The sequence below is a fragment of the Leucoraja erinacea genome, chromosome 5 (assembly GCF_028641065.1).
Source record: "Leucoraja erinacea ecotype New England chromosome 5, Leri_hhj_1, whole genome shotgun sequence".
NCBI lineage: Eukaryota > Metazoa > Chordata > Chondrichthyes > Rajiformes > Rajidae > Leucoraja > Leucoraja erinaceus.
Window position 1 is genome coordinate 82,150,205 of NC_073381.1, and position 25,864 is coordinate 82,176,068.

Genomic DNA, 25,864 nt, shown 5'->3' on the forward strand with positions numbered 1-25,864 from the left:
TTGGCGTGGAAAATGTCAGCGGAAGGATCTATTTCCATGTTGCGTAGCCGTGAGACTATAAAATGTTAAATATAACTCGGCTAATTGTTTTGAGATCCTTATTGACATATCCTTTAGAATCGATATTGTTTGTTCCATTCCCATTCCTGACCTTGAACCTCAGTCCATCTGTCACTTTTTATCTCTCCTGTCATGTGATCACCGATCTCTCTTTTGTTCCTTCCCTCTCAAATTTTCTGTCATCACAGATACCAACTCTGCTTCTCTTAAGAGATGCTGCCTAATCTGCTGATGATTTTAGAGTTTGCAGTATTCATGTGATTGGAGCAGAATTAGGCCATTCAGTCCATCAAGTCTACACCGCCATTCAATCAAGGCTGATATATCTCCCTCCTAACCCCATTCCCCCGCCTTCTCCCCATAGGCCCTCACAGCCCTACTAATCAAGAAGTAATCACTTCAACTCCCCCTCCCATTCCCAATCCGACCTCTCTGTCCTGGGTCTCCTCCATTGCCAGAGTGAGCAACACCGGAAATTGGAGGAACAGCACCTCATCGCCTGGGCAGCTTGCATCCTGATGGCATGAATGTTGAATTCTCCCAATTTTGCTAGCCCTTGCTGTCTCCTCCCCTTCCTTAACCCTCGAGCTGTCTCCTCCCATCCCCCCGCCCTCGGGCTCCTCCTCCCCTTTTTCCTTCCTTCCCCTCCCCCCCCCCCCCCCCCCCCCCATCAGTCTGAAGAAGGGTTTCGGCTCGAAACGTCGCCTATTTTCTTCGCTCCATAGATGCTGCTGCACCCGCTGAGTTTCTCCGGCAATTTTGTGTACCTTCGATCTTCCAGCATCTGCAGTTCCTTCTTGAACAAGAAGTATTATGTGTTTGTTTTGGTGAAAATCATCAAATTTATCCCATCCACTTCCCTGTTGTTGGGAAAGATTTCATTGTGCTGCGTAACCCTGCATCAGGAGTAAATCCTTACAACTAATTACTAAGAGATGGAATGAACCATATCCTTTACTTTGAGATTCATTAAGGTTGGTCGGATTTAGAAGTTCTATTTCCCTCCACCTTTGTGGAAGAAACCTTGTGTTAGCAGGCCATTGAAAATGTGCACAAGAAACATTTGGCCAAATTTGTCATTCCCAAGGAAGACTGGAGTTTGGACATATTCACAAACAGAGTGAATTGTCCTGACATTTTTTTTCAGGATATGGTAAAATTGACTGTTATTTAAATGGTTAAAAAATTGCAGAAATGTACTGCTTTTTCATTCCTGTTTCTGAGGTAAAGATATGCTATTACACTTGGTAAGTTATTTAGAACAGAATGATCTAGGTTCCAAGTTACGAGTCAGGAAAACCAATGTGACTTGCTGTGACTCTAGTATTTTGGGAATGGCATTGCAGGGTTTGCTGAGGAGATTTAAAGGTGCATTGGATGTGCAGAGGGATCTTGGAGTCCAGGTTCAAGGGTTATAGAAGGTAGCAGCTCAAATGGTAGTGGTGGTAATAAAAGGAGTATGGTATGCTTGCCTTCATTGCTAGGGGCATTGAATATAAGTGCGGGACAAGTTTTTCTATGCAGAGAGTAGTGGGGGCCTGGAAGACATTGGCAGGGGTGGTAGTGGAGGCTGATATGACAGTGGCATTTAAGAGGCTTTTAGATAACTAGGGAATAGAGGGATATGCAGGGAATAGAGGGATATGGATCATGTACACGCAGGCAAGATCAGTTTAACTTGGTAGGTAGCATGTTCGGCACAAACATGATGTTTTTGTGTAAAAGGCTTGCCCTACACATCTACATTAAACACTCCCTCTCTCACCTGAAATAGGCCCTCTAGTGTTGGACGTTTCCACCCTGGGGGGGGAGTTCTGGCTGTCTACCTGATCTGTGTCTCTCACAATGTTATGAGAGGCACCTCTATCAAGTTTCCTCTCAACCTCTGAATTCCAGAAAAAACAATCCACGCCTATCTAACCGCCCCTGTAGCTGAAACCCCTAATTGAATTGAATTGACTATTGTCACATGATAGGTCGCAGTGAAATTCTTTGTTTGCATACACAAGGTATGTAAATAGTTGTCCATGAAGGGGGCTGACAAAGTTCCAAGTACCCCACGCCGGGTCCTCCTTTGTTCCTTCCCTTGGCAGTGGTGTCCGCACTTCCACGTGTCTGTCCTCGTACCATCATCGACTGCCGCACCCATCTCTCCATGAACGCTGCCTCCGTGGTGCCGGCCCGGGCCCCAGCCCCAGCCGCCTGCTCCACAGACCCAGGCTACCTACTCCTGGCAGCATTCTGGTAAACATCCTCTGCACCCTCTCCAAAGCTTCCACATTCCTGTAATGGGGCGACCAGAACTGCACCAAAACACCAGTTTCAGCCTCGCCAAAGTCCCATGACTTCTTGCCTCTTGTATTCGATACCCCGAGCAAAGAAGGCAGGCGTACCGTGTGCCTGCTTTACCGCCCTATATACTTGTCCTTTCACCTTTAGTGAGCGGTGAACTCCAACAACCCACCATGTTCCCCAGGAATGCTACCTGACCCGCAGAGTTACTCCAGCACTCTGTCTTTTTTCCATTTATTTGTGATTTGCTGATGCTTTTATACTCATTGATATTAAAATCAATTTCCAATCTAAAAGTAGCATCTCAAAATGATAATCAATTCCAATCCACTTCAATGGAATCTCCTACAAATAATAAACCTGTTGCCCAGTCTTCCCATTTTCATTTAGTCTCCTGAATTTTAGCAACATAATGAAACTAGAAAAATGGAATGAAGCCAACAATTTGTAGATTGAAATTACACAAAGCTGAAGGCATTTATCATCTGTATTGTTCTTCTTGCTTATGGGTGAACTTGGAAACTAGATCATTCTATTCTATGTAACTTATCTAGTGTAATAAGCATTGTTTAAGAAGGAACCGCAGATGCTGGAAAATCAAAGGTAGACAAAAATGTTGGAGAAACTCAGCGGGTGAGGCAGCATCTATGGTGCGAAGGAAATAGGCAACGTTTCGGGTTGAGACCCTTCTTCAGACTGATGTGAGGGTGGGAAGAAGAAAGGAAGAGGCAGAGACAGTGGGCTGAAGGAGAGCTGAAACGTTGCCTATTTCCTTCGCTCCATAGATGCTGCCTCACCCGCTGAGTTTCTCCAGCATTTTTGTCTACCTTTTAGTGTAATAAGCATATCCTTTCCTAGTTGACCACAATTTGACAATGTATAGCTAAAGAAAAATTGCTTCCAGTTACAGATTTATGTCAGTATACGACCCGGATGGAGTCATAAAGTCATATAGCATTGAAACAGGCCCTTCGACCCAACTTGCTCATGCCGACCAACATGCCCCATCTAAACTGATCCCACCTGCCTGCTTTTGGCCCATATCCCTCTAAACCTATCCAATCCATGTATCTATCTAAATCTTAAACTTACCAATCTTTCCCCTCTCGCCTTAAACCGATGTCCTCTGGTTCTCGATTCCCCAACTTTGGGCAAAAGACTATGTGGTAAGCCAGCCAATTCCACGCATGATTTTATACATCTCTATAAGATCACCCCTTATCCTCTGGCATTTGATACAAGATCATAACAATATGAGGAAAAAAAATCTTGAGTTTTGGTCTGAAAATTTGCATGGAGTAGTCTCGGAAGTAACTTGCAAAAGGGAAATTAATATTTCCTGAAGTTTATAAAAAATCTCAGGGCTACGGTGAGAGGAATGTCAATAGTCACAAGGAGTAGAACCAAATTCCCCTTTATCTGGAAGACTAGAGATTGAGTGGACTACTGAGTAGTTCCATGTAACCAATTCCTGAGCCAGTTCGCAGACTCGCCTGCCACCTGTCATTTCTGCGGGATGGAAGAGTCTATATTTCATGTGTCGCCATGTATGGGGAGAAAATCCAGAAATCGGGAGTGCTGGTGCAGGATTCCCAAAAATTTAATCTGTAAGTCGAATCGGTAGTAAAGAAAGCAAACTCAATGCTAGCATTTATTTCAAGAGGGCTTGTATACAAAAATAGGGATGTAATGCTGAGGCTCTATAAGGTGCTGGTCAGGCCGCATTTGGAATATTTTGGGCACCATATTTGAGGAAGGATGTGCTGGCTCTGGAGGGTCCAGAGGAGGTTTACAAGAATGATTCCAGGAATGAGTAGGTTAACCTATGATTTGTGTTTGTCGTCACTGGGCCTGTATTCGCTGGAGTTTAGAAGAATGGGGGGGGGGGGGATCTCATTGAAACATACAGAATAGTGAAAGGCTTGGATAGGGTGGATGTAGAAAGGATGTTTCCACTAGTGGGAGAGTCTAAGACTAGAGTTCATAGCCTCAGAATTAATATACGTTATTTTGGGAAGGAGATGAGGAGGAATTTTTTAGTCAGGATGGTGAATCTGTGGAATTCTTTGCCCTAGAAGACTCTGGAGGCCAAGTCAGTGGATATTTTTAAGGCAGAGTGGAAGGATTCTTGATTAGTACAGGTATCAAAGGTTATGGGGGGAAGAGCTGAAGAACAGTAGGACTCGCAGAGGGGGAGTAGTGAGCGAGGGTCTCACAGAACTCCGTGTCGGTGAGCGGAGGACAACATCTTCAAGTAGTCATACCTTGAGGAGGTTTTGCAGTGGAGCAGCCAAAATGTGTAGAAACGAACTGCAGATGCTGGTTTATACCGAAGATAGACACAAAGTGCGGGAGTAATTCAGCAGGTCAAGCAGCATCTTTGGAGAAAAACGATGGGGTGACGGTTCGGGTCAGGGCCCTTCTTCTGACTGAGAGTAGAGGGGAGAGAACCACATTTGTTTTTAAATAAAATATCCCATCTTGGATTTAATGGCACTGAAAATAAGGTCCAGTTCCATTACCATGTCAAAATTCCCTTGTAGCTTTCTTCCTGAAAAGTATGTATGCTTCATATTTTTAGAAATGCTTTTGAACGTAAGCACCCATTTTCAGCCACAAATATAAATTGTAGGAACAAGGAACTGCAAGTGCTGGTATGCACAAAAGAACACAAAGTACTGGAGTAACTCCACAGGTCAGGCTGTCTCAAAGTCTGAAGAAGGGTCTCCATCCGAAATGTCATCTATCCGTGCTCTCCAGAGATGCTGCCTGATCCGCTGACTTACTCCAGCACTCTATGTTCTCTTCATTAATGTAAATTGCTGATTTGCCAAATGTGCAGAAGAATTTCATATAGAGCCTGATGGCATTCTGCCACCAACTGAACCACTCAGAGAAAATAATCTTTGCTCCTGAATTTAATTGGCATGTGTGAGGCACATGAACAGTTAACTTTTAGATCTCAATGAAGCTGTCAGTTGTGTCCCAGCTGATTGTTCTTTCACTGATGGGTCAGGTTCTTGGCAAATTCCAAACACTTGTCATTCAATTGTCATTTAAGGATGTCCTTCATTTGGAAAGAGTGCAAGGATGTTGTGCCAGAGAGAGGTGGGCAGGCCAGGACCTTATTCCTTCTAACACAGGAGGCTGAGGGATGATCTTATAGCAGTGTATAATATCATGAGGGGAATAGATAGAGTGACTACACAGTCATTTACCCAGAGAATAATCAAGAACCAGAGGGCATCAACGAGGGAGGAATGATTTAGAAAACATAGAAAATAGGTGCGGGAGGAGGCCATTCGGCCCTTCAAGCCAGCACTGCGTAGGAACATGAGGGGCAACTTATTCCACAAGAGGAAGGTGGGTAAATGGATTGAGCTGCCAGAGGAGGTAGTTGAGTCAAGTACTATGACAACATTTGGAAAACATTTTTACAGGTACATAATAGGAACGATTTAGAGGTATATGGGCCAAACGTGGGCAGGTGGGGCGAGCTTTGATAGGGCAACTTGGTCGGCGTGAATGAAAGGCCTGATTCCGTGTTCTATGACTGAGCACAAAAACCTTAGACTGCCACTTGGATGCGGTGGGGATTACTGTACTGCGATCCTTCAGATGAGATGTTCCACTGTGACACCGTGTGCTCTCCAATGTGTACGATAAACATTTCATGGCACCATTTTGTCGAGCGCCAGAGAGTTATCTATGTGCCCTGCTCAATGTTATCCCTCATTCAATATTATCTCTTCCAATAGGGATTCACCACTAAAATAGTTCAATGTACAAAATTAATTTTGAGATGCATGGGTCTTCTGAGAATTGCTATAAATGTAAATCATCAAAAGAGGGAAGGCAGATCATATTCCAAAGTACTTAATTGCCTTTGAGATTTTTTTTGATAGCCGGAGAATGTGTAAACAATGAAATTAATGCAACGTTTTCTGGAAATGCAAAATTCATTTATTTTTAGTGTGAAGAAATGATCAACGAATAAATGCTTTTTTTTTTATTGTGTTCCTTAGCCAAACGGATCAAAAAGGTGACAATATCTTGGGGGTAGACAAAAGTGCTGGAGAAACGCAGCGGCATCTATGGAGCGAAGGAAATGGGCAACGTTTCGGGCCAAAACCCTTTTCAGACTGGGTGGGGGGTGGGGGGGGGGCAGGGAGAAGAAAGGAGAAAGGAAGAGGACGAGCCCGAGGGCTGAGGGAGAGTTGAGAAGGGGAGGAGACAGCAAGGGCTACCGGAAATTGGAGAATTCAATGTTTTTCCAAGTATATTTTAATTGGGAAATTTGTCGAAACTCCACGGTTGGTTTGGTGTCTCTGCACAAGAGAGCTGAAAAATATCATGAATGGTTTCTATCTCTATCTGCTGATTAGTTGAACTGACTAGGGGTTTTTACAGGGTCTTAGAGAGGCAACACAGAAATAGGTCCTTCGGCCCACTGAGTGTCATGGAGTAATATACAGCGTAGAAACAGGCCCTTTGATCCAACTTGCCCACACCGACCAACATGTCCCATCTACACTTGTCCCACCTGCCTGCGTTTGGCCCATATCCCCCTAAACCTATCCTGTCCAAATACCTGCCTAAAAATGACTTCAGCATTGCAATAGTACCTATCTCAACTACCAGACTTAAGAACAGTTTTTACCATCAGGCCATCAGGCTTCTGAACTCTTAAACACATCATATATGTTGATTATTTTATTTATCATTGCCTTTTACCTACCAATGTGACTTTTATTTGATCTTATTTTTATCCTTGTAATATCATTGCTGGGGTGACCCGTTGTCTTGTCAAACACATTTCATTGTACTGTTGACACTGTGTGATTCTACATATGACTAGTAAAACTGAACTGAACATCCTCTGGCAGCTCATCCCATACACCCAGCACCCTTTGTGTGTAAAATCCCTTTCCGACCCTCACATTAACCAATGTTCTTTGGTATAAACTTCATTCAGTTCCTCAAAGCAACTTGAAATAAACACATTTGATATATATTGCACATATTGCCTGTAGGCATTAATTTTCTAGATGCATTAATGAGTCATGGTTATTCAGGTAAGATAGTACAGGTATCCCAACACATACAAATGTAGCCTGCTGCATTTGAGAAAATCAATCAAGGTTGGATAGAGTAAGTGGAATACATTTTTACCCAAATATTAAATTATTTCCAAAATTCCAGTGTTCCCACCAAATATTAGTAGTCCAAAGTTGAAAAAAAACGTATCAAGCCATAGTCAATACTGGATAAAGTGATTACAGTTTATGTGAGACACAAAGTGCTGGAGTAACTCAGCAGGTCAGGCAGCATCTCTAGAGCATGGATAGTTCCCCGACCAGTTTATCTGTCCCCCTGATTAAATTTTATCTCTGTTTGCTTTATTGTCACCCTCTCCTAGCTAACAATGACCTATTCCACATATTCCTTGATGCCCATCCCCTTTGAAGCCTTATTTTTACACCTTATCTCCGTGACTCCCTCACACCCAACTGAAGAAGGGTCTCAACCCAAAACATCACCCATTCCTTCTCTCCACACATGCTGCCTGTCCCGCTGAGTTACTCCAACGTTTTATGTCTAACTTATGGATTGGTGACTCTTCAGGTCGGGGCCTTTGTTCAGAACCGGTCTAAAGAAGGGTCCTGACCCAGAACTTCACCTATCCATCTTCTCCAGAGATGCTGCCTGACCCGCTAAGCTACTCCAGCACTTTGTGGCTTCCTTTGTAAACCAGCATCTGCAGCATTACAGTTTAAGGGACTTAATCAATATAATATTATCCACGCCCACATAGAGTCCTTTATTTCCTTACAACTGTAAACTGGTCTTATTTTATCGAATTCCAAATTACTTAATAGCTTTTGGTGTAAATGGAAAACTCAGTCCTTCCCCTGCAAATAAAATGGATGTCAAACCTGATATTGAAACTGAAGACAGACACAAAATGCTGGAGTAACTCAGCGAGACAGGCCGTATCACTGGAGAAAAGGAATGGGTGACGTTTTGGGTCCTGACCCTTCATCAGACTGACAGTCAGGGAGGAAGACACTGGAGGTATGGGAAGGTACAGAACAAAGCAGAGCCTGCATCGATGACTGAGGAAAGGTGGAGCCCACAATGGTCCATTGTTGGCTGGGGACAAACTGATAATGAAGGGATACAAGTGGTGAAATTAGCAGGAGGATTCAAGGGATATGGGGGGGGAAAGCAGGAAAGGGGTACAGACTTTGGATGATCCGCCATGATCATATTGAATGGCAGTGCTAGCTCGAAGGGCCGAATGGTGTACTCGTGCACCTATTTTCTATGTTTCTATGTTAGGATTAGGGTACTTTGTATTGGAATTTAAGGAGCTCAATGTTTTGTTAATTTGCTTATTAAAAATATTGAATTGTGTTATGGATTCATACTGTGATTTTTTTTTTTTTTTTAAATGTCCTTGGTATTTATTTATGTTTTTGCTTCTAATGGTGATTTTCTTCAGGTCTTCCCCGCTTAGGAAAGTGTGTCTAACACTGGCATGCCTCAGTTAACTGCAGCTGCTGCTTTGCAGATTGGTTTATTAATATCTGCACTTCCTGCTCAGTATATTTTAACCCGCTGGTTTGGCAGTGACTCTACACAGCGCATCCAGGCATCGAGAAGGTACCATTACACGCTATTTTTCTGAATGTTTGTTGGTGCTTTTAGCAACATGCCACTGTTGGGTAAAACTTTGCATACTCTGTGTCAGCAGGCCAGAAGAGTTCTAAATCAGAAGATAAGACACAAAATGCTGGTGTAACTCAGCGGGTCAGACAGGATCTCTGGTGAAAAAGAACAGGCGACATATTGGGATGGAACCCTTCGTCAGACTTTTTAGAAGGGTTCCTTCTTCAAGAAGGAGTCTGAAGAAGGGTTCAGACCCGAAACGTCACCCATTCCTTTTCTCCAGAGATGCTGCCTGACCCGCTGAGTTATTCCAGCAGTTTGTGTCTTATCTTTGGTGTAAACCAGCAACTGCACTTCCTTCCTACACAGTCCTAAATCAGACGAAATGGCAGTGTGGCAACTTTCATGGTCAGGTTTAATTTCAGAATATCAGTCAAATTTCCCATTGATACTTACTGTTGTGAGGCAAATGAAACTTTCCACTACTCATAATTTACTTAACTTTATTTAAGCTTTAAGCAACATTTATTTAATACATAAACTCAGAAACGTCTGGCAAACATGGCTGATTCCGCAGGCTATCCCCGTCCGAAATACTTCGCACATGCGCACACTACGGAAAAGTCCTGCACATGCGCACACTCTAGAAGAGCTCCGCACATGCGCACACTTCATTCTCCCCTCCTATTTATAAGTTGAGACGGTCAGGAGGTTTAATACGTCTTGATGACCGTCGCAGCACTGGAGCCTCAGGAGATACCGGTGTTTCAATAGCTGGGGGTAGATATATTGCTTGGTCATCAACTTCACTCGTATTGTTATTTAGATTTTCAATTTTAGAATTTCTTGTAGAAGTTTCCATAGAGGATGCTGGAAGTGTTGGAGGAAGTTCTTGATTAGTGTTATCAAGAAGCGCCGGAGCTGTTGGAGGAAGTTCTTGATTAGTGTTATCAGGAAGTGACGGAGCTGACGGAGGAAGTTCTCGATTAGTGTTATCAGGAAGTGACGGAGCTGATGGAGAAGATGGACATGGTGCAAGGTCACGAAGTGAGACAGTTGACTGACGTCCATCTCGATACTTGATAGTTGCATAAGAAGGGTTGACATCAGTCAGTTCAACTTCATCAACAAAAGGTTCATTCTTATTTAATCGGACATAACGACGAAGCAACACAGGCCCAGGGCTCGTCAACCATGATGGCAGAGAAGTACCACTAGAAGAACGCCGTTTGAAGTTAAAGAACCGCTCGTGTGGAGTAGTATTGGTAGCAGTTGACAGTAGAGATCTGATGGAGTGTAATGCATCTGGTAGAACACATTCCCACTGCTGATCTGGTATATCATTTGACTTTAAAGCCAGTTTCACTGCTTTCCAAATGATTCTGTTATACCTCTCAACCTGACCATTTCCAATAGGATGATAGGGTGTTGTTTTACTTGTTGCAATTCCTCTCTTAGAAAGGTAGTCCTTTAAATCTTTTGACATGAATGAGGTGCCCCTATCAGAATGTATGTAACTTGGAAATCCACAGAATGAAAACAGTTGATCTAAACATTTGATAACCATAGCAGCTGAAATATTTGGACAAGGAAAGGCAAATGGAAACCTCGAATATTCGTCAACTAAGGTAAGTATATAAACATTTCGAGAGGAGGATGGTAAAGGCCCTTTGAAGTCAATACTCAAACGTTCCATAGGTTGAGTAGCTTTGATCAATCTTCCTTCTTCAGGACGGAAGGGCCTTGGTTTTAATTCAGCACAGATTCTACATGAAGCACACGTCATCTTCACATCTTCTGTAGAGAAAGGTACGTTTTTGGAACGAACATAGTGTAACAAACGAGTGACTCCAGGATGACACAGCCCATTGGGAAGATCAGTGAGTGCAGAAGAATGAACAGAGGCACAAAATGCTCGAGTTAATGTAACTGGAGCAACATTATCTTTACCAGGGCGGTACTCAATTGAATAACTATATGCGGATAATTCAATCCATTCATGAATTTTGCTATTTTTAATCTTCGTTCGTTTCCGATTTTGCAGCATAAAAGCTACTGAACGCTGATCTGTTATCAAAGTGAAGTGCTGGCGAGCAAGGAAATGACTCCATTTCCTCACTGCTTCAATAATTGCTGTAGCTTCCTTTTCGACGGGTGGGTAGTGCAATTCACTACCTTGGAGAGTACGAGACATGAAAGCCACTGATCGTCCTCCTTGATTTAATGTTGCTGATACTGCTAAATCAGAGGCATCTCAATCAACAACAAAGGGGAGATCGTCATCGATGGCGTGTAATGTCGCAGATTCCAATTGTTTCTTTACAGAAGTAAAAGCACCAATTGCTGTAGAGTCAAGGGGGAAAGATTTTGCTCTAATCAAAGGTTGAATTTTGTCAGAAAAATTTGGTATCCATTTAGCATAATACGCAAACATCCCAAGAACCCTTCGTAGAGAGTTTAATGTTGCTGGAACAGGTATCTCTTGGAGTGGGCGGAGTCTTTCTGGATCAGGCTTGATTATATCATTTCCAACCCAATAACCAGGAATATTAATTGATGATACTGATGTTATTGACAGCCTCATTTAATGTTAGATTTTTAGAATGTACAACATCTAAAAACCGTTGTACATTTTCATCATGTTCAGTTTGGTCTTTTCCTGCAATAGTTATATTATCAAGATAAGGGAAAGTATCTTTAAGGTTTTCCTGTTCAATAAGTTTGTCCATCTCTCTCTGAACAACAGCCACGCCATTAGTTACCCCAAAAGGAACTCTGCAGTAGTGATATCATTTCCCATTTGCTTCAAACGCAGTGTATTTCTTCTCTGATTCCTTCAGAGGAATTTGATAGTAAGCACGTTTTAAGTCAAAAGTAGAGAATATCTTATACTTAGCTAATGTATTGATAATCTCTTCTATTCGAGGTAATGGATATGCATCAAGCTCCGTGAACTGGTTTATAGTTTGAGAGTAATCAATGCAGAGTCTCTTTCTATGTCTCTCCAAGGGGTCCTTAACCACGACAACTTGTGCCCTCCAAGGGGAAGAACTGGGTTCTATAATCCCTTCTTGTAAAAGATTAGTTACTTCTGTGTTGATAAAGTTCCTATCATCTTTACTAAAATGTCTTGATTTTGTAGCAATTGGCTTGCACTTGGAGGATAAATTAGTGAATAATGAAGGACATTCAACAGATGCAGCAGAAAGACCACACAATACTGGTGGCTTTGACAATACAAGATCAGGCATAGTTCCTTCATACATTATTTGAAGTGATCTGTGCAGTTTCTGGAAATCCTGACCTAGAATTATATCGCTACACAAATTTTTCAAAATACCAAGACATACAGATTTATAGCTAGTTTTGTTCAGAATAAAGTCTACAATACAAGATCCTATAATTTGAGTATTGAGAGTTGTCAGAGCCATCGAGATTTCTCTATTTGAAGGAATTATAGTTAGATTTAGTCGAGACACAACTTGTTCACTTATAAAACTTTCTGAACTGCCAGAATCAAGTAGTACATTAAGTGTATGGCCATTAATGGATACCGTTGTAGCTGCATGAGACAAGCTCTGAGGAAATGCAGCTGTAATTGCACATAAAGAAGGTGTGTATATGGCAGCAGTCACACTTTTAATAGTTGCTTTGGACTTGCATACTCTGGAATAATGCCCCTTCTTGTCACAACTATTACAAGTTGCCTCTCGAGCAGGGCAACTCTCTCTCTTATGAATATTACCCCCGCAAAAGTAACAGTTCCTTTTTGAATAATTATATGCTGCAGCAAGGGCACCTTTATCAGTAGAAATTGTTTCAGTTTGCTCCATATTAGTACGTGGGTGAAATTATTTTGTAGTAGTTGCAGCAGAATACACATTAGATGAGCCATAAGCATCTGCATTTTTCTGAGCCAAGTCTAAAGAGTAAGCTTGATTGTAAGCTGACCGTAAATCCAAGGTTTTGTGTTCTAATAGTCTGTCGTATTAAAGGCGATGCCAAACCATTGATAAAAGAGTCTCGAATAACTTCCTGTCGATATTGATCAGCTGCAACTGCTATGAAGGCACAGTCTTTACTAAGTCTTTGAAATTCTTGTAAAAATTAATCAAGTGACTCACCAGGATTTTGTTTTCGAGTGGCAAGGAGGTGTCGAGCGAATATCATGTTGGGTGTCTTAACGAAGAGTTTGCTTAGTACATCAATAGCAGAATCATAAGTTGTACATTCCTCTATGTAATCATATACATCAGAAGAGACGGAGCTTATTAATGTCTTGAGTCTGTCTGGTGCATCATTGCCACATTCATCAAATGAGTTATTTAGTATACGAAGCCAGTGCTTCCAATTCTTTGCCGCAGCAGGTGAGTTGGGATCCAGATCCAAGCGTTGTGGTTTCAATAGTTTCTCCATCACGTCGGACTGTTTGACTTCTGAGATAAGTTGCTTAAATTGTTGTGAGGCAAATGAAACTTTCACTACTCGTAAATTTACTTAACTTTATTTAAGCTTTAAGCAACTTATTTCTTTAATACATAAACTCAGAAACGTCTGGCAAACATGGCTGATTCCGCAGGCTTTTCCCGCCCGAAATACTTCGCACATGCGCACACTCCAGAAATGTCCTGCACAAGCGCACACTCTAGAAGAGCCCTGCACATGCGCACATGCGCCCACTTCACCTACTGATATTAAATTATCTAGTTCTTCTCATGTTAGTATCAACATGGGAAGAATAGATCGGGTAGACACACATAGTCTCTAGAGTCGGGGAATCGAGAACCAGAGGATATAGAATTAAGATGAGGGGGGAACCAGAGGGGTTTACTTTTTCACACAAAGGGTGGTGGATGTATGGAAAGAGTTGCCGGAGGAGGTAGTTGAGACAGGTACTATTGCAACTTTCAAGAAACAATTAGACCGGTACATGGATAGGACGGGTTTAGAGGGATATGGAGCTAACGCAGCTAGGTGGGACTCGTGTAGATGGGACATGTTGGTCAGTGTGGCAAGTTGGGCCGAAGGGCCTGTTATCACACTGAGAGGGTGGTAGGTAAATGGAACAAGCTGCCAGAGGAGGTAGTTGAGGCAGGTACAATAAAACATTTAAAATACACTAGGACAGATGCATGGAGAGGGAAGGTTTAGAGGAATATAGGCAAATGGGACTGGATAAGTTGGGGCACCTTGGTCAGGATGGACGTTGGGTTGAAGAGCCTGTTTCTGTGCTGTATAACTCTGTGACTCTAACCCTCCTATATTCCGGATCTTTAAAAATATATTTTTCAGGCTTTCTGTTTCTCATTTATTTATCTCCCTTCATCGCCCCAGTGTTTCCTGGTCTTTATTTTGCCTGTTTACATTATTTAAATGTCATATACATTTTCTTACTTTTGCTTCCTGTTCTTTCAGTCTGCGTGTCAGTGGGGATGGGTGGAGAGAAGCTGTGGTTTGTCTGATTTACAGATGCTGCAGATATCCTCCACGGCCTGAAGCACCAAAATATATTGGGGGGGAAATCCCTTTTGACCACCTTGCAAAATTAGATGATTATATGAGAGCTGAACAATGTTGGTTCAGTGGAGGTAGTTGACGCAGCTGTTCTAACAACATTTAAAATACATTTGGACAGGTACATGGATAGGAAAAGTCTAAAGGGATATGGTCCAAATAGACAATATACAATAGACAATAGGTGCAGGAGTAGGCCATTTGGCCCTTCGATCCAGCACCACCATTCAATGTGATCATGGCTGATCATCCCCACTCAGTACCCCGTTCCTGCCTTCTCCCCATATCCCTTGACTCCGCTATCTTTAAGAGCTCTCTCTTGAAAGTATCCAGAGAAATGGCCTCCACCGCCCTCTGAGGCAGAAAATTCCACACTCACAACTCGCAACTCTTTGTGAGAAAAAGTGTTTCCTTGTCTACGTTCTAAATGGCTTACCCATTATTCTTAAACTGTGGCCCCTGGTTCTGGACTCCCCTAACATTGGGAACATGTTTCCTGCCTCTAGTGTGTACAAAACCTTAATAATCTTACATGTTTCAATAAGATCCCTCTCATCCAGAGTATACAAGCCAAGCCGTTCCATTCTCTCAGCATATGACAGTCCCACCATCCCGGGAATTAACCTTGTAAACCCCACTCCCTCAATAGCAAGAATGTCCTTCCTCAAATTAGGGGAACAAAACTGCACACAATGCTCCAGGTGTGGTCTCACTAGAGCCCTATACAACTGCAGAAAGACCTCTTTGCTCCTCTACTCGACTCCTTTTGTTATAAAGGCCAACTGTGGATGGCTCGATTGTAATCATGTATAGTCTTTCCACTGACTGGTTAGCACGCAAAAAAAACTTTTCACTGTACCTCGGTACACGTGACAATAAACTAACCTGAACAAAACAAGTCCAGGGATTTCTGAAGCTGGCAGCACAGGAAGCTAATGTGGTGGTGAGAGCATGTGAGATATTTGCCTTTATTCCTCGGGGTATAAACTATAAGAGCAGGGAGGGTATAATAGAATTTTGAATACATTGGTTATGTCATGGTTGGAGTACTGCCACCATCTTGTAGGGAGAATGTGATTCCTCTATCCATGTTAATATTACCACCAATCTTAGTTACTTTTATTTAAAATGTTGTATGGTACTATATTAATTACCCAATGACAATCCAATAAAATTGCATCACCTGATTTCTTCCTGGTTACACCCTCGGTGAAATTAATTTTGTTGAATACAATTTTCTATTCATAAAACCAGAGTGACTCTGACCGATCATATTTGGCTTCTACAAGTGATCTTCGGTTCCCCTGTATTTATGTCTTATTTATTATCTCTTCTGAAGTGAAAATGGGCACACAGTGTTTGTTTACTGCCTCGGCCTTTTCTCCATTCCCCTTTATAGTTCTGATGCTAAAGATAGGCACAAAGTGCTGAACTAACTCAGCGGGTCAGGCAGCATGTCTGGAGAAAAAGGATGGGTAACATTTTGGGTGGGGTCTCTTCCCGAAACATCACCCATCCTTTTTCTCCAGAGATGCTGCCTGACCCACTGAGTTAGTTCAGTACTTTGTGTCTATCTTTGGTATAAACCAGCATCTGCAGTTCTTTGTTTCTATATATGTCTGATACTGTTGTCTAGCATATTTGCCATAATCTTGTTTTTACAGTTATATAAAATGATACACTTCTTAAAATTTGTGCTGATTTAAACTCATAATCAGCCTTTTGGTTAATAATTTCATTTTATTTCATTGTAACGTTTTCATGCAAAGGGTGGTGGGTGTATGGAACAAGCTGCCGGAGGTGGCCGTTGAGGCAGGAACTATCGGAACGTTTAAGAAACATTTAAACAGGTGCATGAATAGGACAGGTTTAGAGGGATGTGGACCAAACGCAGGCAGGTGGGACTAGTGTAGCTCGTGTAGCTGTAGTGCTGCCGTGTGGGCAAGTTGGACCAAAGGGCCTGTTTCCACGCTGTATCACTCCATGATGCTTTCTAAAATGTTCCTGAAGGTCAAGTTTAGTAGTCTCATCAATGTTGTAAGCCTCTTTTAATCTAAACCAGTGGCGGACTGGCCAGGGTGTCAGCTTGCCCAATGGCAAGTGGGCCCCTGATGAAGTGGGCCCCCTTTGTCTCCTGGCAACCAATATTTTTAGACCCAGTCCGCCACTGATCTAAACTACTCTTTTCAAGCTTAGTTAGTTACAGGGGGATCCCATTTCTTATGGAGTGTTTACTGCTCAACAGACTGTACATTTACCAATAATTTTAAACTTACTTTCAAGTGCCTGCCATTTATTCTGCTGCTGGTAAATCTTTTAATCTGATTCTGTGATTCACGCTAGCCATTGCAGACCTCCACGGTTAGCTTTATTGCAGCTCAAGACCCTGGTTTCAAATTGAACATTGTTTTACCAAATTGTACATGGACCGGTGAACAGTGCAACACAGGAACATTGTTTGTCTGCTATGTGGTCAAATCATCCCATATACGAGTGCAATCGAGCCATACACAATAATATAAAAGAGAAAAATGCCAGAGTGCAGAATATAATGTTACAGCATCATGGAGTTGCAGTTACAGAGAAAGTGCAGTTAAAGGGCAAGGGTGGTCAGGAGGTGGGGATTACACCCTTAGTTTATTCAGTAGTATGATAGCAGTGGGGAAGAGGCTGTCCCTGAATCTGGGGGTACATGTTTGAAGCTTTAGCAACTTCTACCTGCCAGGAGTGGGGAGAAAATGGAATGACTGAGATGAAACGGTTTTGTTTATGGAGGCTGCTTTTGTGAAGCAGCGTACAGTATAGATGGTGTCAAAGGGGAAAAGTTCGGTTTGAACTGCGATCTACGCACAACACTGCAATTTCTTGCATTCTTGGGCAGAGCTGTTGGCAAACCAAGCTGTGAAGCACCCTCACAGGGTGCTTTCTGTAATGCCTCGGGAAAGGTTGGTAAGAGTTGTTTGAGATATGATGTCTAAATGTCACAGTCACGCAGCGTGCAAACCGGCCCGTTGGCCCAAATTTCCCACCCAAGCCATCATGTTCCATCTACACTAGTCCCACCTGCCATATCCCTCTAAACCTGTCCTGTCCATGTACCTGTCTCAATGTTTCTTAAATGTTGCGATAGTACCTGCCTCAACAACCTCCTCCGGCAACTTGTTTCATACACCACCACCCTTTGCATGAAAAGGTGGCCCCTCGGGTTCCTATTAAATCTTTTCCCCCTCACCTTAAACCTATGTCCTCTGGTTCTCGATTCACCTACTATGGGCAAGAGACTCTTTCGTCTTCTGAGGATGTCGAGGTGTTGGTGTGCTTTCTTGGCTGTAGCTTCATGGAGGTTGGTCCAGGACAAATTGTTGGTCATATTTAGACCTGGGAACTTGAAGCTGTCGACCATCGATGTTGACTTCTTCTTGTTCTACCCCCTTCCTGGCACACTACAGTGTTGTCTTCTGCAAACTTGTCAATGGAGTAAGACCAGAATTTCAGCGTATCGTTGTGAATGTACAGGAAGTATAATAGTTCAATTACATAGTAATACTTAACTCCAGAGGATTCCTGAACATGTGGATAACTGGTACAGAAGGGCACAATTTGGAAACGGGCCATTCGATCCAACTCGCCAAACCAACCAACATGTCCCATTCACACTTGTCAGCGTTTGGCCCATACCCTTCCAAACCTGTTCTATCCATGTACCTGTCTAATTGCTTCTTAAACGTTGCGATAGTCCCTATCTCAGGTACCTCCTGCGGCAGCTCTTTCCACACAGGTAAGATCTACAAACACTGTATTGCAAGGAGGAACTGTGGTGTTGTCTGAAAACCTAAGTGCTGGAGGAACTCAACGGGTCAGGCTACATCTGTGGAGAGAAATGGACAAGCGAATTGGATGAAGAATTGATGGATATTTATGATCTACACTCAGTGACAAATTGGATGTTAAGGTTGTAACAACCAGACATTTGACTTCACAGCAAAATGTGGTAAATGAATCAAGTGTGTTTCTTCACATTAGGGAAGAAGAGAATGAAACAATAATCAAGGTAGTATACACCTGAGATTACTTGGTGTAAAATGTGAATGATTCTGTTATTGAATGAAAGTTAATAAGCTCCTTGTCAAGTTCAATTGAGTGAGCCACTCGATCCCACTTTCTCACCAACTCTGCACGCTTGGGCCAATTAACCTACAAACCCGCACATCTTTGGGACGTTGGAGGAAACTGGAGCACCCGGAGAAAACCCACACGGTCACAGGGAGAACATGCAAACTCCACACAGACGGGGCACGAGGTCAGGATGGAAGCCGGGTCTCTGGCCCTGTGTGACAGCAGCACTACCAGCTGGAACATTGCGCCACCAAATTGTATTCACTCAAAACCAGCAACAAATAATCTCACCGGCATCAGCAAGAGAAGCAACACTCTACAAGCTGTTATTATTGTTATTCAAGCAGAATGTCCAACTGGGATTAAAACCAGTTAGTGAATGACAAGCTCCAAGGAAATCTAGTAATCCAGACTCAGCAAATTGCATTGTGTTGTCGAAGCCAATCCAGAGATCAACAACATTTCCGATGATAGCAATTGTGGATTTGTTGTTTGTTGGCCCAGTCAAAACACTTGACTCTTGGTTGAAGTGAATGTTTGCAACTCAGAAATCAATGCACTGGTAGATACCAGCTGAATCCACGCCGACCAGCGATCGCCGATCATTAACATTATCGTATACACAGTGGGGACAACTTACATCTATACCAAGCCAATTAGACTACAAACCTCTATATCTGTGGAGGCCCCGGAGAAAACCCATTCAGGTCACAGGGAGAATGTCCAAACTCTGTACAGACAGTACCTGTAGTGGGGATGGAACCTGGGTCTCTGGCGCTGTAAGGCAGGAACTACCATTGCGCCACCATGGTGGACCTACAGTATACAGTGTAATGCTGCGTTCTACAATAGGATTAATGAAACTACAAAACTGTTGAGATACATCTTCCACTGATTGGCGCTGACTCGGTGGGCCAAAGTGCCTTTTCTGTGCTGGATCTCTAATCTAAACTAAACTAACCTTATTTTTAGCCCCCAAACACTGTCAGAATTAGCAGGTAGACAAAAATGCTGGAGAAACTCACCAGGTGAGGCTGCATCCATGGAGCGCAGGAATAGGTGACGTTTCGGGTTCAGACCCTTCTTCAGCATTTTTGTGGGGTGGGAGATTGCAACCTTCACGTGGTCCGCCCTGTTTCGACAAATGCAATCAACCTGGTGTGCACAATCAAACAAGATTAAATTGAACAAGTTGTCCTACAACTTTAGGCTGTGCACGCCATACGCTAGAAGAAGAAGAAGCAGTTTTGTCGCCTATTCCTTCGCTCCATAGATGCTGCCTTACCAGCTGAGTTTCTCCAGCATTTGTGTCTACCTTTTGGGGGTTTTTTTCCGGCATCTGTAGTTCTTTCTTAAACATTTCGTCAGAATTAGCAGAATCAGATGTACCATTTTGCCTGAAAGTTCACAAGAGCCAATTGTAGTCTTTTAGTAAGTCAGGGATTCTTTGTTTGAACATTCAATTGTGTAATTGAGATTATTTTCCCAAAGGGAGAGAGATGTAATTAGTTTAGAACTAGCCCAGCAAACAGTGGCCAGATGCCTTTATCCCCTGCAGTGCTAAAATACTCTTCTTGTTTATCAGATTGATGGTTGGATAAATAAAGTAAAAAATATTGCCTTGGCTTTAATATGTTTAAAAGTACAGGACAATTTACCATCATTGTGCTCATTTGCTGCCCTATTTCAATTCCAAGCTTGATGGAGTGAACTGATTCAGATTCAATTTCAGAACTGCATTTAAATGTATTCAAAAATAAATAGTTGTGTTTTGAAAGTTAACATGCAAGTCGTGTCACAGAAAAAATTAGTTGTACTGACCTCTGAAGGAACTGCAGATGCTGGTTTATACCGAAGATAGACACAAAGTGCTGGAGTAACTCAGCGGGTCAGGCAATATCTCTGGAGAAAAGGAATAGGTGACGTTTCGGGATCCGACTGATCCTTTTTCTCCAGAAATGCTGCCTGACCCGCTGAGTTACTCCAGCACTTTGTGTCTATCTAAAGCAAAATGATTATCTTGTTTAGTGTTGTTGAAACATGAACCCCAAAGGAATAGTCCTATAAGGATTTAAATGTCAACCATTTCTATAATAATTGTGAATGTTTTTAAAGTTCAATCTTAGTAAGTGTGAGTCTGGCATCATCATAGTAAACTATCAGAAAAAGAAATATATCAAAACCATATTAATCATTGGTTCCAAATGCGATTAACATGAAATGTACAAAAAAAAATAATAGATTGCTTAATTTGGTGAATGCAGAATTTCCTGTCATCTTTTAGAAACATAGAAACATAGAAATTAGGAGCAGGAGTAGGCCATTCGGCCAGCCTTCAATATGATCATGGCTGATCATCCAACTCAGTATCCTGTACCTGCCTTCTCTCCATACCCTCTGATCCCCTTGGCCACAAGGGCCACATCTAACTCCCTCTTAAATATAGCCAATGAACTGGCCTCAACTACCCTCTGTGGCAGAGAGTTCCAGAGATTCACCACTCTCTGTGCGAAATAAGTTCTCCTCACGTAAGAATTCAAATGTATATAGAATGGAAGAATACAAAGCCTTTTATTGTCATTCGAACAACTTGGTTTGAACAAAATTACATTTTCTACAGTTTTTTACATTACAAAAAAACCCAAGACCCACATTTAACACAGTTTACACAAACATCCATCACAGTGAATCTCCAACACCTCCTCACTGTGATGGAAGGCAAAGTCTTATCTCTTCCCTTTGTTCTTCTCCCACGGTCCAGCAGTCCAACTGCAACGTCGAGGCGACTGGGGCTCTGATGTTAAAGCGGGCGATGGTAAAATCCGTGGCCATTTAAGCCGCGCGATGCGATGTTAGGCCCCAAAACCGTGTCCTTCAAACCCCGCGATTCCAGCGGGAGAAGTTGCCGTTGCGGGAGCTCCGAAAAGCGGTCTCCCACCAGGGACCTGGAGCTCCTGTGATGTTCCTGTCCACCGGGCCTGCGGCTGGAGTCTCCGAAGCTCCGAAGTCGGGTCGCAGCCTTGCGCCACCACAGCTCTCCCCACTCTGAAGACGTCCAGCTCCGTGAAGCATGTCCGCAGGCTCCGCGACTGGAGCCCTCAGGTTGGTTACGGTTGGAGGCCGCCGCCAGCTCCACGATGTTGGGCCCAACGTCATCGGAAACCCGACAGGGAAAAGGTCGGGTCCCCCGTACAGGGAAGAGACTGACGGTTTCCCCCCTCCACCCCCCACATATACACAGCTAAAAAATAATAAAAACTAGGCTCAAGACAAGACAAAAATTACAAAAAAGACAGACGACTGCAGTCGAGCCGCTGCCGTTAGGCGCCGCCACACTCCACCTATATGGAGCAGTTTTTAATGTGGGCGCTGGTTCTATTGGATACAAACTCTTGACATTCATCCATGTCTTGAATATTTACATCAAGCGTCATGATTGTTATGGAACCTACCAGACAGATCACAAAGTGTACCTTATAATTATTAAACCATTTTATTGTTAAAATAATTGCATTTTTGAGAATGAATGAGATAGTTGCATAAATGATGTTTAAAACCTGTCCACGTATGTGCTGATCCATTTATTATGATGCCGTTGTTGCTGCTAAGGCCTGTATTTATTGATCATCCATATTTTCCCTGGAGAAGATGATGGTGAGCTAACATCTTGTACTGGAGACGCTAGAGGCTGCAGATGCTGGCATCTGGAGTGACGAATAAATTGCTGGTAGATCTTGGTGAATGGTTGAGTTTAGTTTATCGTCACGTCAAAAGCTTTTGTCGCGTGCTAACCAGTCAGCGGAAAAAACTATACATGATTACAATTGTGCCATCTACATTGTACGGATACAGGTTAAAGGGAATGACGTGAATGACTTTTAGTGCTAGATAAAGTCCCATCATACATAGTCCGCGGGTCTCCAGTGAGGTAGCAAGTAGCTCAGGACTGCTCTCTAGATTTTGGGCAGGATGGTTCAGTTGCCTAATAACAGCTGGGAAGAAACTGTCCCTGAATCTAGAGGCAATCTCATGTGCCCTCCAACATTCAATTCCCATTGTCTTATCTTCACGATAGATGCCTAACCTTCCCATCACCTCCTATGACTCAAAGGTGTCGGTGGGCACTCACATAGGCCCTAGCTACACCTGTCTTTTCGTTCGCTCTGCCGAGCGATCCCTATTCTAAACCTTCTGTGGTACCACTCGCCAACTCTTTCTCCATTACAATGATGACTGCATTGGTGCTGCTTCCTGCACGTATTGCTGAACTCGTCAATGTTATCACCTTCGCTGCTGACCTCACTCTCCACTCCCAAATTTCTGCCATTTCTTGGATTTCTGCTCCATTTCTCATTCAATCAATAAATTACTGAAAATGGAGGGGTTGCACGGTGATGCAACGGTGGAGTTACTGCCTTACAGCGCCAGAGACCCGTGTTCAATCCTGACTATGGGTGCTTGTCTGTACAGAGTTTGTACCTTCTCCCCGTGACCTGCATGGGTTTTTTTCCAGTAGCTCCCATTTCCTCCCACACTCCAAAGACACCCTTGTGTGTGTATCCCTTGTGTGTGTATGATAGTGTGAGTGTACGGGAATCACTGGTTTGCGTTGATTCAGTGGACTCAAGGACCTGGTTCCACGCTGTATCTCTAAAATAAACTAAACTAAACGACATTATTGCATTATAGGTGGATAAGCGTTTCAAAAATATCAGGCATTATTTGCAAAGTTTGGCAAAGGCATTTACTTTGTTTCTTGTAAAGGGTTTGTCCTTCCTTATAATTCCACGTCCCAATACATTGAATGTTTCTACTTCCATTTCTCAAAGGTTAATCAATAATTGGAATCAATTCAGAAAATCTTACTTAACTTTGCAAGCTTGGAAGGACTGGTTAAAAGAATGGAGTTTGAAGGGGAGGTAAGTTATTGATCCACTCAACTGGCATCAAGTCCTAACAGTTGTTCATGATAAATGTGGCCAATAATTCTGAAAGTTGTACAGGAGGTTAATTTGTGTACATCGATCCTTGGGACCATCTATTACTGGCTCCATGCCGCACTGTAAAAGCATTCACTTTATGGCTTAAATTCACTGTCTGGGGAAACTACTCGTATGTCAAAATTAGTATGACTGTTAAAATAAAGGCAGGCAAACTCAATAACCATCAGTGATACCACTTTAGGTGACCTAGGAACCGGCAAATTTGTATTTTTTTTAAGACTGTTGATTGTTGGGAGTTCAAATTCGGTAATTTGCTGTCAACTTTACATCTGTTCATAATCTGATCTCACCCAATTTCTAATAGTACTTAAAGGGCTTCTCAGTGGTGCAGAGGTAGAATTGCTACCTCATAGCACCAAAGACCAGGGTTCGATCCTGACCACGAGTGCTTGTCTGTACGGAGTTTGTTCTTCCTGTGACCGTGTGGATTTTCACAGGGTGCTCCGGTTTCCTCCCACACTCCAAAGACGTGCAGGTTTGTAGGTTAATTGGCTTCTGTAAATTTTCTCTCCTGCACAGGATAGAACTGTTGTATAGGTTATCGCTAGTTGGTGCAGACTCAATGGGCCAAATGGCATGCTTCCACGCTGTATCAGTAAACTAAACTAATTTCAGTTGTGGATTCACATTCATCCACCTAATGTCCATCCATCTGAATCAAGTGTCATAGAGTGATACAGTGTGGAAACTGACCCTTCACCCCAACTAGCCCACAGCGACCAACATGTCGCATCGACACTAGTTCCACTTGCCTGCGTTTGGCCCATATCACTCTAAACCTGTTCTATCCATGTACCTGCCTAATTGCTTCTTAAACGTTGCGATAGTACCTGCCTCAACTACCTCCTCCGGCAGCTCGTTACAAACCATTTGTCATGAAAACAACAAATGTTGTTTTTCTGTAACTGTTTGGGTCCTATCTTCTGCAATTCCCTTCGAAAATCTCCTCGTTCCCATTGTCCACCTTTAAAAAAAAATTCCCACTCATCTTGTTCACAAATTACTTGGTCTCCAAGATAAAGCCTGGCAGAAAACATCCTGGAATATTCTTCAATGTCACAAATGTAATAAAAATGAGTTTTGGTTATTGATGCTTCTTTTATCACTCCAGTTTCTGCATTATATATATTTTTTCTTCTTATAGGATTATGTCCTTTAACGATAAGTCCAAGGATTCTGGGTTAAGTGTATTTTTAGAGAGAGCCAATGCAGGTTAGTGAGGATAAGACGATTTGTGACTTAGGAGGACTGGACATGTGCCAGATTTTTTTTCTCAATTTGAGTTCAATTCCGGTAGTGATATAGTGCACAACTGCTCATTTACTTTATAGCTACATCTCCCCATAAAACCTCAGTACTCATTTGTGCAATTTAAGAATTACTTGTTGCTTACCTGGGTAATCTTTAATTGTGCTCCTTAAATGATCTGATCTGCAAATTCCAAGTAAAGAAGTGTTGATGCGAAGTGTCGGAGTAACTCAGCGGCTCAGGCAACGTCTCTGGAGAAAAAAGATGGGGGACGTTTTGGGTCAACAGTGAAAGAAAACTCTCCTCAAAAGGAAAATAACTAAACCAAATAGTAGGCCCTGACATGGAACAATGCCTATTCATTCCTTCCAGAGATGCTGCCTCACATGCTGAGTTGCTGCTGCACTTTGTGGGTTTTTTTGGTAAACCGAGCAGTAGAATACTGAACCACAAACCTGAAGAAAGTTTCTTGGAAAACCTAGGATGTAATTTTCCCTGCCAGTTGGGAAGTGAACATGTTTTGCTCTTCATAAGTTATAGGCGCAGAATTAGGCCATTCGAGTCTACTCCGCCGTTTAATCATGGTTGATCTATCTTTTCCTCTCAACCCCATTCTCCTGCCTTCCCCCCATAACCCCTAACCTCCTTGCAAATCAAGAATGTGCCAATCTACGCCTTAAAAATATCCAAGTAAAACAAATCTTCCAGGTGCATGTGCTTTTATGGATTTGGTAAGAGTTTGTGTGAAAATTTCATGTGTTTTCTGATGTCCTGCAGATCTGTTCAAAACGAAGACCCTCTTGGCGAGTCCCCAGCTGTTGAAGTCTTGTTATTAAAAGAAAAGGATGGATACTTTGCAGGTATCACATAGAGGACCACAAACTAAATGATTATTTATCTGAGTTTAGAATTCACCTACATGTTTTACTCATCCATAGATCCTAATTATTGCTTTTCCC

At 42.6% G+C, this 25,864-nt stretch overlaps 1 protein-coding gene across 1 annotated transcript in view; it reads left to right on the plus strand.

Moving 5' to 3' along the window:
- Positions 1-25,864, plus strand: part of si:dkey-261l7.2 (uncharacterized protein LOC569751 homolog) — a 34,836-nt gene that overhangs the window by 2,821 nt on the left and 6,151 nt on the right. The window contains exons 2-4 of the mRNA XM_055636090.1: positions 8,858-9,018; positions 23,484-23,573; positions 25,683-25,765. Coding sequence (XP_055492065.1) covers positions 8,894-9,018; positions 23,484-23,573; positions 25,683-25,765 — 298 coding nt within the window. The 5' untranslated portion in view covers positions 8,858-8,893. The remainder of the gene's footprint in view (positions 1-8,857; positions 9,019-23,483; positions 23,574-25,682; positions 25,766-25,864) is intronic.